The 14847-nt window shown below is 35.9% G+C and overlaps 1 protein-coding gene and 1 pseudogene across 2 annotated transcripts; both read right to left on the reverse strand.

Annotated features, from left to right (window-relative positions):
- Positions 1 to 293: 293 nt before the first annotated feature.
- Positions 294 to 5505, reverse strand: LOC111312557 (QWRF motif-containing protein 2-like). Its single transcript, XM_022912931.2, has 6 exons — positions 3709 to 5505; positions 2792 to 2911; positions 2284 to 2400; positions 2076 to 2165; positions 824 to 931; positions 294 to 740 (listed from the first exon to the last, which is right to left on the reverse strand). Exons 1-6 carry the CDS (start codon positions 5062 to 5064, stop codon positions 666 to 668), a joined length of 1866 nt encoding a protein of 621 aa, XP_022768666.1. The 5' UTR covers positions 5065 to 5505; the 3' UTR covers positions 294 to 665.
- A 4751-nt stretch (positions 5506 to 10256) lies between these two features.
- Positions 10257 to 14628, reverse strand: LOC149520576 (uncharacterized; annotated as a pseudogene). The gene is made up of 4 exons (XR_016345892.1): positions 14399 to 14628; positions 12091 to 13848; positions 11051 to 11112; positions 10257 to 10976 (listed from the first exon to the last, which is right to left on the reverse strand). The product of XR_016345892.1 is annotated as an uncharacterized LOC149520576 (transcript).
- Between the last annotated feature and the right edge of the window lie 219 nt (positions 14629 to 14847).

Consider the following 14847-nt stretch of genomic DNA (forward strand, 5'->3'; position numbering starts at 1 on the left):
TTTAAGCTAAAAGTAGATAATTATTCTTAAGTAAAAAAAATTATTTCTTCATTTATAAATTGATACAATGATTAATTAACATGATTGTTATTTAAGAACTTTTCCCATCTAATTTTTCATTTTTCTTGCCAACACACATGGAAAAAAAAAAAAAAGAAAAGAAATTTCCTTCCATTATTCTATTTTGCTTAATTGTATTTTTCCATTTTTCTACCAAACAAAGAATAGAAGGTTGGAGTTACATGTAGTTTTCACTCTAACCAAATAAAGAAAATTGCAGGACAAAGAAGATGCGCATCAGAAGATTATACATCATTCATTATATGAAAGCAAACAGCGACAACTTAAGAACCATTGACTAAAATTGGAAACATCATTCGTACATATTTACACACTTTCCTTTGGCCTATAAGAAAAAAAAAGGTTACCTATAAAGCTATCTAACACCACAACGAGAATAATTTCCCCAACCTACACATCAAATTGCACATAAAGCAAAATTTCATGTATAAAAAAAATAATAATAAACAAAGGCCAAATTATCACTCTCAAGCTTGTAAAACCAGACGATCATTGAAACCTTTCTTATTACCTTTAGAACCATAAATTCGGATCAAATATAATGGGTTGATGTCGTGTTAGTGTTAGAGGAAGGCACATGAGCTTTACAATTTTGTTGTCAAGCTAGAAGGCAAACGATTTGCCTGTAAAATGTGTGTTCTCAGGCTAAATTCCTTCACCTGGTTCATTAGAGAACAGTTAGGTTAAAAACCAGTTATATATGGCAATTCCTATAATAAAACAAAACAAATAAGATATTTACCTGCATGGCTGCAATTGTTGACAGAAGTTCTTCGCACTGATTGAGTAAAGCAAATTCATTTGCACTTAAATTTCCAAGTTCAGCCACCAAAGAGTTAACTTTTGCAACCTATCAACCAGAAAAAGAATAAAAAAAAGAAGAAGATAAAAGCATAAAAGAACAGACACCAAAATTGAAAAAATCTGCTCTTATAGTGGATAAAAACAATTTCACAGGTAAGATCCATTGTCATTAAAGCCAGCGAGTTATAGTCTATCATTGTCATCCAAAATTCAAATGGAAACTGATTGCACAAACAAGCCACTAAAACTAACATCAAAATCAATCTCATCAGCAGCTGTAGATACTGCAATAATTTCAGAACTTCACCCTTTAGTGATCATAAAGAATTTTACAGAAGCGACTGTCTTAACTTATGACAATCCAGTTAACTAAAAAGATCATGTGTCAGACAACAAGCTCTAAGGCTTAAGCTTAAACCAGAGGTCAACCTTTGACATTATGGCACATGTCACGTGATGAAGATCATAACTTGTTGACATGTGTTACATGCATTTCTAACTGTACAAATCAATTGCTGTTTTTTTAGTCAAGTAAGAAAATATTCTACGTAGACTACAAACAGGGTAACCAAAAAGAAAAAAAAGTGTTGGCTTATTTGTTGATGAAGGCTCTATCATAGTTACAAATACATGTAAAAAACTAGCAGGAGCGACTGATAACCCAGTGATGTTAACTGTAGTAGGGATGGTTATTTTCATTTCACTGGGGCTAACAAAATCAAAAACATGCCAGCCCACCATAGTATAATATAAACTCATCATTCAAAAAGATCAGGAACCACACTAAGGCCACAAGACTTAAACCTAGGTCTTTTATACAAATGGAGAGTCATGAAATCACCATACTTTTTTCTATCATAGCTAATCTTCAAAAGATATTTATCATTAAATGCAGGAAAATCTCTTTACATGGTCAAACCATTTTAAATACAGGGCATGGTACCCAACAAAGAAACTAATTAGTAAATAAAAGAGTACTTAGCCTCAGACAGGGAGCAATATTTTACTATTACATTATTTTTTTCTAGTAGCAGCTTCTCTAAAACTAGTTCTTAGGAAAAGAAAAGTTTGCAAATGAAGGGACAAAGGCAAATATAAAGTTCACACAGAAAAACGAAAATGCAGTGAACATGAAAATTGGGGGGGAAGGGGAGGGGCTAAGGCTGGAGAAAAAACAAAGAAAGAATTACCTTTGATAATAATGAGCATATAGAGGATGCCATTGCCTGCATAACATCAACCACTGAACAAATAGCACCCTTCAATTTTGGGACATCAGCCTGTACAAATGAAGAGCCAAGGAAGATGTTTCTTTTAAGACCAAAACAGGTTGATGCATTGGCAAATGAGATGCCACAGCTTGAACGAAATTGACAAAAGTCGGGAAAAGGAAATTACCCTTGCCCCACAAACAACTGGAAGACGAAGTGTGCTAGCCACCAAAGCTTCAGTAGCCCCAGACAAAGAACTGCAATAATCATTGTCCAGGACAGCCCATTCATCCAAAAATATCTTCTGCACTCATCAATTGAAAATAATATAAAAATAGTAGTCAATAGATGAAAAGGCATTGGATTGCATGAACTGAAACATGTAATTCAAATAAGATATTTGAAAGAAATGACAACTAAAGATGACAAGAATATAAATTTCAGTTTTCTTCAGATAAGCAGCAACTTCACATAGTATATTTGTTCAAGTTCCAATTTCAAGAGCAATTAATGAGGAAGAGAGACAGCCAAAGAGATGCAGCAAGACAGTGATCTACACTTTTAAATCTAATTGAAAAGGTAGACCAGGAAATCTAATTGATTAACTTGTGATAATTGAGTTAAGATCAACAAAATGATAAGAAAACATCCAAAACAACCCAAGAAAAAATCCACAATGGAGAGATGGTTCTTACTTGGCCCTTGAGGATGGTGTTCATTTTCAAGTTTTGCCTCAGCAACTGTAACTCAGTTCTTTTGGCTCTAACAGATTCTTGCAGTTTTGACGTAGTTATCCATGCATTATAGAGACTTTTCTGTTACATAAAACATGATGACAAAAGGATTCTTTGTCATAATTTAATTAATCTAAAACGAAGATAATAAAAAATGTAAAATGTAAGTGACCTGAGAAACAATAGGACAGTTAAAAATGAATTATCTTACACAAAAATGCAAAAAGATAATGAAATGAATATAAATCACATCAACCATTAAAAATATGAAGCAACTCTTATTTCCCCTGTTTCTCCTTTCTCAGACATCAATGGATCATCAACAATAGCTGTTTCTAAGGCACGCATAATCTGCAGTCTCTGCTTGCCTCTAATTCAATCAAATTGTTCCCATTATACTGAATTCCCTATTTGACTCATTCCTTAAAGCAAGAAGATCAGCCACTAATGAGCCAGCCTCTTCTTATACATTCAGCTCAATCTTAATTTGAAATCAAAATCTACTGAACTCACATCTCTCACACGGCCTCTACGTTTAGTGTGAAAGCTTGACATGCAAAGCAGGCATGCGGTCTCCTTTCATGCAGGCAGGCTTCATTCGCACAAATTAAACATAACATAAATTCATGATATGTAACTCAGCATCCCATTACAAAGGTAAAACTTAGCCATAATACTTTACAGGTGGTGGTACGCAACATTTAATGCTGCGAGTTGTACTGCCAAATTAAATTAAAGGTGAATTCCTGTCAATGTTGTAATAGTAAAGCATGCAAAACTGAAGCATAAAAAATGGACAGCATAGTAGCATACATCAAGCAAATATAATGGTCAAACGCAACAAGAGAGAAATTCAAAATCAATTCTTTAAGGCATACCTCTGCATTAGACCTTTGGGAAGATAGAGCAGCATCTGCCCTAGCATTAACAAAACGCCACTGCAACAACCGGTTATGAAGTAGTCTCAACAAATAAGCATCGGAAACCTTATTCTCCCCAATCTTACCCATCTTAATAACATCACCAGTAGAGCTCAAAATCGACGGTGTATTAACCAAATTACTACCCAATCCATTCCTCACTCTAGAGGGACTCATTCCCCTCAAAGGGGACGAAGTTGAGGAGGCCCCAAGCTTACTCGGCGATGCAGGCCGAACTGGCCCACGAATTGGCGATAACTGTCCTCGGCTGTTCACTACACCTAATGGAGACGACAGAGGACAAACAATTCCGAACTTGTCTGGTGCAACTCGCTTAGAGTGCGCTGTATTTTTCTTGCAAACCGACGAGCCAGAATCGGACCGGCGTAACCGACTGTTAGTCTCTTGCCAAAACGGGGCCGGAACCATTATCCCCTGAGGCCCACGTCTAACGTCGCCGTTACCGTTACAAGAGCTAGTACTACCAGAAGAAAGACTTTCAGTATCAGAAGCCACGGGATCACATTGAGCCTCAGAACCAACGGCTATAACGGCCGTTAAATCTCCATTATCATTCATTGAATTTTTTAGCGCCCTAACTACATTGCCGTTAACAGATCCGTTTAATCTCTTCCTCTCGTCGGTGCAATCCATGCTTCTACTCTTTGAATTCGGTTGCCTTAACCTCGCCGGCCACCGCTCCGTCTTTGAATTCTCTGTTTGATCTGTTCCTCTCCCCGGAGTCGTCGTTGCCACAGTTGGCTTCCGCCTCTCCGGCGTTCCTTTCCTTGCCGAGGTTGGAGATTGAGCTGATTTAGCTTTGCTAAACTGATAGGAAAACGACTCTCCCTGAAACGAAACCGATAAGCTTCTCGTCGAAGTGAAGGGCGACTTCTGAACAGTGGATAATTCACTGTTGTTGTAACCGTTACAGGTTCTCGATTCCATAGAATTATTAGGCCGCGGCGTCACCGCATATCTCCGTTCCACTGATTGCGACCGCTTGATAGCCGATGGAGTCGCGTGCGTTGGAGTGGTAATGGCCTTCGAATGAGAAGAAGTCCTCGAAACCAACGGCGACAGACACCGTTTGGCCGAAGCAACGAAAGAAGAAGTCGATGACGTGGAAGAATTAGAGGAGGATGATGCCGTGCACAAATAACGAGAATTGACATCACAAAATTTTTGACGGCGCAGAGCGATGCCATTGTCGGGTTCGGAAGGCAATAACGGAGGGCGTGACGGGTGTTGGTGTAGCTGTTGCCCTCCTCCGTGTTGTTTGGGGTTTGCCGTTGCGGACACTGCAGCTACCATTTGCGTGCAGTCACAAAATTCAATTCCTAACTGATCCTTTAATCTCACTTCCTTCCCAAACACTAACCGTTTCTATTATGAAGTATTAACCCCTCCCAAAATTTCACTTCCCAAAAAAACTTAAAAAAGAAGAAATCAGAGTTTAGAGTTAATTAAAAAAATCCAGAAATTAACAGATTTTTCATTTTTTAAGCTTGTAGTTGGAATTTTCGGAGAGAAGAAAAATTAAACGACCATTGCCGACGAGACCGTGAGAAGAAAAGCGTGAAGCAGAGAAGAGAGTTAGCAGTGACGTGGATGTTTAGCGAGATTTGCGAGCATTTTTGTGATCAGGGATAGGAAAAAAAGAATAAAAATTTTTTTGTATTAGTTAGTAATTTTAATTGTTTTTCGAATTTGAAGAGGGAGGATTGTACTCACTCGCAGGGTCTTATAGGGATTGGGACTCGCTTGGTGGAGCAGCAACGTGTTTGTGTGAGAATAATATTGGAAAAGAATTACACGTGGAGTAGGGACAGGGAATAAACGAGGGGGAATCGTGAGGAGAGGAATGTAAAATCCTGAGAAAAACGTTACGCTTATGCGTGACGCAGAATTTAAATTCTTTTAGGAGAGAATTGAAAAAAATAGGCTTTTAAATTTCCTATCCAAGTTTTTTAAAAGAATATTCAAAGATGCTTCATAAAGAAAAAAAATAAAAAAGAAGTGAAAGAGAAATAGAAGTGTCCTTGAACCTTTTAGTTAAGTGATTAAAAGTGTTCGTGGGGATATAAAAAAATTTGGTTTTAAATTAGAATTTTTTGTTTTATTTGTATTAAGATTTTATTTTTTTATATAACAAAAAAAAATAAAAATGAAAGAATGAATATACGAAAAGCAAATGATACTAAACTTTGCTTAATTATTTTTTTTTCGAAAAAAATGTCAAGTTTTCTTTACTTAATTGCTAAAGGGTAGTAGCATCAGCAATCAATATAACTATGGAGCCCAAGACCATATGATTAAAAGCCTAACGAACTCAATCTACAAGACCTTAAGGAGAAAAGTGACATTCATCGTCAACCTTTGACTTGTTCTAACTCCAATCAACTTTGATCTCATTCCTAAATCTGTCTTAGGTTGGATTTGAAAGCAACTGCACAATGAAATGCATTTAAGTTTTAAAAGTTTTTAATAAAATATTAAATAAAATTTCATTGAGGTACATTTGATAAAAAAAAAAAAGGCCAAAATTTTCATTATAACTTCAAAATTCAGTATAATTTTTTTTTTCAAATCACAATTATAATAATTTTTATCATTATTTTTAATTTTATTGAAATTAATATTATTGTTCATCTAAATAAATCTTTAATTAAAATCTTCAATATCTTATATTCATTCCGTCACTATGAGATGGTTTGGATTCGAACACTATGATTCTTTTTTTTTTTTTTTTTTTTTCCTTGTGCTATATGGAATGCAGCCAATGAAACTCTTTGAGATCCACATTCTATCTTTAGAGTTAGATGAGCAATCTATGTCAAAAACCAACTTCTTTCACCCACCTATAAATGTTTTATGTATTACCTTAATTATGTTCTGATCTTTGTACTACATGTCCCCTAGGTATAAATGAACATTAACATTGATGAATAATCATTTTGAACCATTAAGCCGATAATACAAAAGTAGACAATGCTTTTCCTTCCCACGCTTTTACATTAAGCCACCTTTTTGCTTTTTATTATCTTAGTCTTAATATGAATTCTCCACATGAAATGAAATGCCTAGTACTTTCACCAACTTGCAGCTGCGTAAACAAGTGGGAAACAGGTGGTTGACAAAGCTATTTTCTATTTTTAATCTACCCCTAAACCACACCCTTTGCGCCCAATTTCCATGCTATTGGCTTGGCCTTGGCTCAAAAAAATTTTCATTGATTACAATGTTAGATCTAAAAGAGTCAAATAATGAATATTAACTCTTGTTAACACATTTTGTTGCTTAAAATGTTGAACCTAGAAATCACAGCAAATCATAAAACAAGTTTTAATAAGTTTTCTATATTGAAATATTACACTTGAATTCATTAGTTCTGCTTATCCGGATGTGTGTACGCATGCATCTGTTGCCAATCGTTGTCTTTGTCCGTCTAATTAATACATAGGAGATTGGTTTCTTTCGTGGCTCATGTTTTCCACTTCTAGCCTGGAAAACATATCCAACAAAGTTACGTTAAATCAAGTCCATAACGTATTTAAGCTATATGAACCCAGGCCTTTGTGGTCCTGAAGTTTTTGTTATATGTATCACTCAAAGAATATGTCATGGAAAGCAAATTTGATTCGATGAACTTCATAAATGGAAAAGAGAGCCAAAACTCCCAAAATTCCAAATCAGAATCACATTTTTGAGACACCAACACATGCTTCCATGCCCTCCAGTTCAATTCCATCCAAGGACCACCCCTGCCTCAAAGAAAAAGCAAGTTTCCTTCGCTGGCACTCAATTTCCTAAAGCTCTCTCTTTTTGTAATGTTACTGTCAACAATGAATGAACTATTCCACTATTCCAATTCTTATTTCAATCTATGAAAGCATGTTTATTCCATGAACATTTTGTTTTAATCCTTAATGTACTATTACTTTAATTTGCTTACGTTTTGTTAAAATTTTTTATCATTTGCATATACTTGTACCCAGACCAGAGATTACTATTCTATTGGTTGTTACTAATGAAAGAAGAGAGGCTAAAAAAGCCCCCACTTCCCAACATAAAGAGAGCAAACACATCATAGTTTATCATTAGCTAAAAGCATGTATCTCTTTCTAGGTTGCTCCATTGCTCCGTCCCATACTGACTGCATTGTCCAACAGTTCATGTAATCGTCCTCTCCCCTACCTTCCTCACTGCTTTATAATAATATCGGTTCTTGCCACTCTACCCCCCCATCTGTCCCACAATTTCTCAGGCATCCAGGGTTAAGGGTTTGATTTGAAGCTTTTGTGGTACAATGGTAGGCCTGTCGTTTGGGCGATGAAAAAATTATCAGAGTTTTTCCAGTTTCCTGTTTAGAATAAGAAGTGGGTCAGTTGTAATCAGACTATCAAAATGAAAATCGATTTCATACAAACCAGAGTAGTTTGTCTATATCTGCTGTTATCATATCTTTTAACTTTGCTTAATGAAACTGTTGCTTGTAGCAGAAGCAGAAAAAAAAAAATGTTCCCCACTGAAGAAATTAAAATTTCTTTTTGGACACATAAAAAACAAGACCTGCTATGATTGGTAGGATTCCTGTTGAATTGAAACAATAGGCTTAAAGTTAACTCCAGTGTTTTTCTCTGCATGATTTAGCAGTTGTAAACTTGTAATGGACAATCCAACAAACGAGAGATTTACAGTTCTCCAAAACGAACATTTACTAAAACATCAGTTAAACATAGTTATATTTTACCAAATCAAGGTTGTTTGGTTTTAAAGATTATTCTGAAACGTATTTGTTTTCCTCTTATCATTTTCCTCTAAGACAGCAGATGGATAAAGTTTAATCTCTTAATTTGGTCACAACCGACATCTGCCAAATAACTACAGGCGCTAGAAATGTCAGTTAAAATCGAAACTTTATTAACAAATGATGATCAGTAGGAGATCGAAAACGTCCTGCCTTGAGCATCACTTCATTTAATAATTGAAGTTAAAGTTACTAATCCTTATTAAGTAATGTTTTTAAACTCGAGCATATGGTAGCTGAAGCCATGCCAGGATAAATGATTCTTCTATGGTCCCATTGCTTTGGTGATTATGATATCTACTTTCCACTTTGCATAAGCCATAAGCCCAGAAAAAATGTAATGTGATAGCTAGCTATATAGGAAAGGACTGAATGAAAAGAAGTCGGCACTTAGGTTAGGAAGTTTTCGCTTGGTGAGATATTGATTTAATTTGGGTCATAGTGTTTCACTTTGGTGATGAAGGATTGGATGATATCAAGGAAAACCAATAAAAATGGTAATGAAATTAACTTACAGAAGAAGGGATAGAAGTGATTATTTTTCTGTTTTACAGTCAATGGGGTTGGTGATATAAACAATTCCACTTTTGTTGGCTTTCTGAGTTTTAGTTGTGGTTTGGTCGTCTTCTAACCGAAACCACTATTCCTGGTTAGCTTTAGTCTTTTGGCTAAGCAGGCCCACCAAGTGTGACAGCATGATTGTTTTCCATCCATGTTTGTTGCTAGCTTTGTGATAGTTGCCTGGTAGCTCAACTCCAGTAACACTCAGGCAAGTTGGAAGCAATTCAACGTACCGTTAGTCAAAATGTTGCCCCATAAAAAGTCAGGTAGCCTTAGCCTTCCACATCTAAAGAGCATTGTAGTAGGTGAAATATTTAAAGAGTTTGTGGAGCATAGGATTTCAAGTGTTTCTCAATGATTGCTAGAGTGAAATGGAGGAAGCTTGCTAAAGCATTAACTAACAGTATATGCAAAGCAAAAAAAAAAAATGTTAACTAGCTCGGTAAACTTCAGTAGTTGAACTAGGCTCTTGGCGAAACTCATAGGCAGTGAAACTAGGACTCAAAAGAGTAAATCCAGACAATAAAATTGAAACATATTTTGGTAAATTTTCACGATTAACAGTACCGTAAATTTTTAGTCATCAATACAGGCCTTGCAACTCTATATGGTAGACAGGTAGATTTAAGCCAAGCTGAAATTCCATGTTCTATGTAAACTTACCAAAAGATTCTACCTAATGAACTAGTTATCATTTTTTTTTTACCTTGTCCATTATTCAAGAGCCTGGAATCGGTATGAATAGCAAACCAGACCACAGGTAGAAAAAAAAATAGTACCGTTGTAAAACCAAAAGAAAGCTCTGCATAATAAAGGAAGGAAAAAAGAAAAGTGACATCAAGTGATCAGGTAGTGGAACTAAGTACTAACATGGGTTCATGATTTTATGCAATGATTGCATTGAATATTTGTTACTGCATATCATGAAAGTAGCTTTTGTTCAATGGAAATAATTCAGAATATGAACTAAAGATAGATGCATATACATAATTTATGACGCAAATGAGTAGATTTTCTCCTGAAAGAGTTTCAGGGACACTGAAAGTAAACGAGAATGATAAATTATACAGGTAAAAGATTACTTGAAGTACAAATTGGCACGGTCTGGTAAACTTGATAATTTACTACTCCATAATTTAAGAAACCAGGCAAAACGTACAAGGAATAGGTTTGGGGGGCTTTTAATTGAGAGAAGAAATCAGGACAGAGGTGCATTCATCATAATGGGTTTTTGTTCCAGCAAGGAGACAAATATTTCATTTTCAAAACTATGCTGACAGAAGAGTCTCGTTAGAGCAAATGCAATCTCCATCCCATTGATAGCAAGTGAGCAAGTGAGCAAGTGGAGAACACCTCAAGCCAGATCGATGGATGAGGCAGACAAGTAGCACAGATGTCAATACAAGATGATCAACTACGGTTATTGATGTTCAATAAGTAGGAAAATTACAGCTCATATTTTGAGAGATCAGATTTCATCAAGTTTCTTTGACCAAGCACCAAAATACAAAACCTATTAATCGTTTATTTTGTGCCAAACACATACAACATAAAGCTGCATAGATAGGCAAGTTGAAGTTATTGTCTGGATAGGATACAGAAAACAAGCTGGTTCAAGTATAAGATGATTAGGATTCTTCAGATGATAGAAATGACTTTTAGATGGCTAAGTGGAACCACCACTCTTTGGATGACCCGGAGGTGGAGGTTTTGGTATGTATGGAATAAGAGGACTACCATGCTCAATAGGACCATGTTTTATAGATGCCTTTGAGCTTGGAACTGGATTATTGGGATGGTAATCTTCCAGATCCACATTGCTCTTCTTTTCGTTGGTTGGATTGTAGCCATTCAGCTGCAATTTCAGAAGAGAAAATGTCTCAAAATGCAATAAAAAAAAGGTTCATTTTGGCCTTGTAGTGAATGTACCTTCAGCTTCCTACTTATTCCTGTTATACTCCTACCATCACCATGTTGGGAAAACTCCATACCTGGAATGACATTAAAGAAACTGGACGCTATTAGCATACAAGACTCACTGATTCCTACAATTATATATATCCGGTTGCAGCTATTTTACTAGATTTACCAACACTGCATTAACTTTAGCAAGAATATTTGATCATTATCTAAGCAAAGAAGAGGACATATTAATCAGTCAATGAAGAATCATTGCTAGCATATCATGAATTGCCTTGACAGCCAAGCTGCAATTTAGGCTATAGGATTACTGGCATGATCTAAAATGGACCAACCAAAGCCGACAAATTGATCAAAGAGTTACAAATACGATGGAAATAGAGAATAATTGCCCCCATAACCAACAAGCTAACAACCCAATAAAGAATGAGACAGAAAGCAAAATATCTCTAGGCAAATTAATTGAAACAACTAATTATCATAAAAATTGGCAAGAGTGGGAGGTAAATATAGGTTGAAAATAAAGATTTAAGACAGTTGACCTAAATTATTGACATACAACAATATAACAAGGAATAGGAAATCGTGAGGTCATTTTCTGTGCACAGCAACAAGCCATGTGTATATCCGATGGTTCAAAAACAATTGCTTAGCTAGAACCAGAGTTACCTAGTTGGTTACCTCCCCTACAAATTGTGAACTGGATCGCACGATCCGAAACATGGTATAAAAGCAATTTAGTTATTGACCTAAATTATTGACATACAACAATATAACAAGGAATAGGAAATCGTGAGGTCATTTTCTGTGCACAGCAACAAGCCATGTGCAGTTATATCCGATGGTTCAAAAACAATTGCTTAGCTAGAACCAGAGTTACCTAGTTGGTTACCTCCCCTACAAATTGTGAACTGGATCGCACGATCCGAAACATGGTATAAAAGCAATTTAGTTATGAAAACAAACCTAGGAATTTTCTCTTAAAGGACAAATGAATTATGTAGACCTATTGATCGAAGTGAAAGAAAATAACAACTTAAAACATTTACCAGTAATGGAGGAGCTGGCGGAGAATGTTTAAGACAAGCAAAGCTGTCCCTACCACAAAAAAGATAACCCAAACCACAGGAACCTTCATAATGTCAATGTTATTGCCAGATGGCAATTTGCCCTCTAAACGAAAGATTGTATTTGTCCTTTGCAATTGCACCCTTGAAAATACCTCCAGAAACCCCTTATATGCGGCAACTCAGCCTATGAACATTTTCTTCCAACCAAAATATATTAAGAAAAAATAAAAAGAACTCGGAGTCCCAGTTTTCGTCACCCCAGATATGAAAAGCTTCAAAGCGGACCAGAAAATCCGTGGAGATAAGGGGATGAAGTAGGAATGACCACTGTCCAGTGCCTAAGAACGGCTCATGCCATACCTTTGAACATGTAGATATAAAAAAAAGATCTCAATAATCTATGACTTTAATGGAGGGTAAGTGAATGATGAAAGAAAGCATGTGATTTTCATTGTCTGATCTATCATGGCTCTAGGGATACAGAGAAGGGAGTAATTGCCATTGTCTTTTCAGGGGATGGAACAGTGTTGCGGTGAGGAATGAATGAACAGACTTTAATACGGCCAAAAAAAAAAAAAAGATGTGTGCTGGAATGCGAGCTGCTGGGTACGTTTGTGACTGTGGAACCCCTTTACCATTTGTTTTCTGCCAACTGTCATGCACTTTGTTTTTTACTGTTACACCCCACAGTTTGCTTGCCTTCTCTCAGACACAGATTCACAATTTTGAATCTCGTTTGCTGCATTTGATATCGGAGGCTGTGGAACATTGGAGATGATGAACGTGGAAAGTGATGATCTTGGCGACTTGGCTTCTTTGATATAATAAATTCTCGAGTTATTATTTCTCTTCATGCTGATCATAGCCTATGCTGCCAGCTTGGTGTAGACATCGGTTTATTTTTTTCGATTTTAAAATATTTTACGTATAACGATCTCAAAATCGTTATGACACTTTTTATACACAGGAGAATCAAGCAGCAGCCAGAGTAAAAGTTCATTGTGGATGCCACCAACTAGCAACCTAGCAATTATTGAAGTAACACCGAAATATGATTCAAAATTGCATTAGTGGAAGAGAGTATGGTCTCAAATTCAAAGAGTACTTGGTTGGCAAAATGAGATTCCTGGAAAGTTAGGATTAGAAGAGGGTCTTCAAGTTTTGGTCTTTAAATGCTACCAAAGCATTAGCGTAGATGAAAATTAAGGCCTATTACATCAACAGCAATTCTTTTGTTATAAATAATTACTTCAAACATGAGGAAATTGTCTGTCTGAAAATGACTTTAATATTTGCATATATACCTGTCTACTAACTAACAAAACTGAACACAGCTTTCACATCCGTACACCTTCTTCAGACAAAACCTCCATCAATATATGTAGGATAAATGGCTGAGTAACCACAAAATCATGATCTCAAAACCTTAAACCCTGCTTTAAGACAGAAAAACAATATTTACAGGTTTTGCAAATACGGTGCAGTTTATGGGGTTTTTGGTGTCTGCAAAAGAACAGTTCCAGCCTGTGAAGTCGGTTTAGAATAAGGGGCATCTAAAGGACCCAATAGTAGGAAAGAAGCTTTACAATCCAATGGGCAGAAAAGATGGGCTTAAGCCCATAATATAGTTTCATCCTTAAACAAACAACGTCGTACGCGGATGACGGCATCATTGTCTTCGCCAGGTGCCTCGTGCCGTTTCCTAGCCGTTGGGACCCGTGCTTGGATCCAATGCCTCTGTCGATAGTGACGGCAAATCTGGTATCAATACCTGACGCGGTGGTGCCTTTCTCTCTCCCACGTGGAGGTTTTCAATTGGTTAGTTGTTTCTATGTATCGTACAGCCGCGTGAGGGTGTCTTGCGGTTTGATAACGTGTAAATAATATATTAATATTTATAAATTATTTATATTTAATTAAAATAAAATTTAAAATAAATAATAATCAAATTAAATTTAAATATTTTTACATTTAATTAAATTTTTATATATTTTAATTAATAAAAATCTCATAAATTTAAAATTAAATTTTCTTCAAATATAAAAATTAAATTTATTTTTATATATTAATTAAATTTAATTAAATAAATTTAAATAATATAATTTTTATCTCAAATTAAATTCAAACTCAAAAATAAATTTTAAAACGAGCTCGAAATCGATTGCACATTTTAGCAGGAGGGATTATTAATTTTGTAGAGCCGTCGGGACCCGGGGGTAAATAAATGTTCGAGTGGTAAAAATAATGAGATAAAGTAGAGGATTGAGAAAGACAGGCCACGTCATACCTGGAGATGAACAGGTACAAACTTGTATGAAACAAAATCACAAATTGGGCACAAACTCTTCAACACTTTCACCTGAGATTGGCGCCGCAATAAGAAGTCAGACCAATGCTTTGCCGTAATCAAACACCAACATAACACAACCTGAAACTTAGTTATATATGTCAAAAATAGGAAACGGGCCATGCTCCATTTTCAGAGGATTGACTCAGAAGTAGCCAACAAAAGTCTTAAACAAGAGCAAGTTTCCATTAGAAAAGGTAATCAAATGAAGGGTTTCAAAGCCACATAGAGCACGCCAGTAACCAAAAAAGCAGTGCTTGACAAGTGCAACACTAGAGACCTTAAAAAAGCCAACAAGGTTCAAGTGAATCCATTTCATCCAAGAAGATTACTCAGGTGTTCAGCTCAACAGAATCCATGAAATAAAAATGGTTAGATCCCTACGCTAT

This window comes from Durio zibethinus, chromosome 1 (genome assembly GCF_047325235.1).
Source record: "Durio zibethinus cultivar Kanyao isolate XHJ-2024 chromosome 1, ASM4732523v1, whole genome shotgun sequence".
Classification (NCBI taxonomy): Eukaryota; Viridiplantae; Streptophyta; class Magnoliopsida; order Malvales; family Malvaceae; genus Durio; species Durio zibethinus.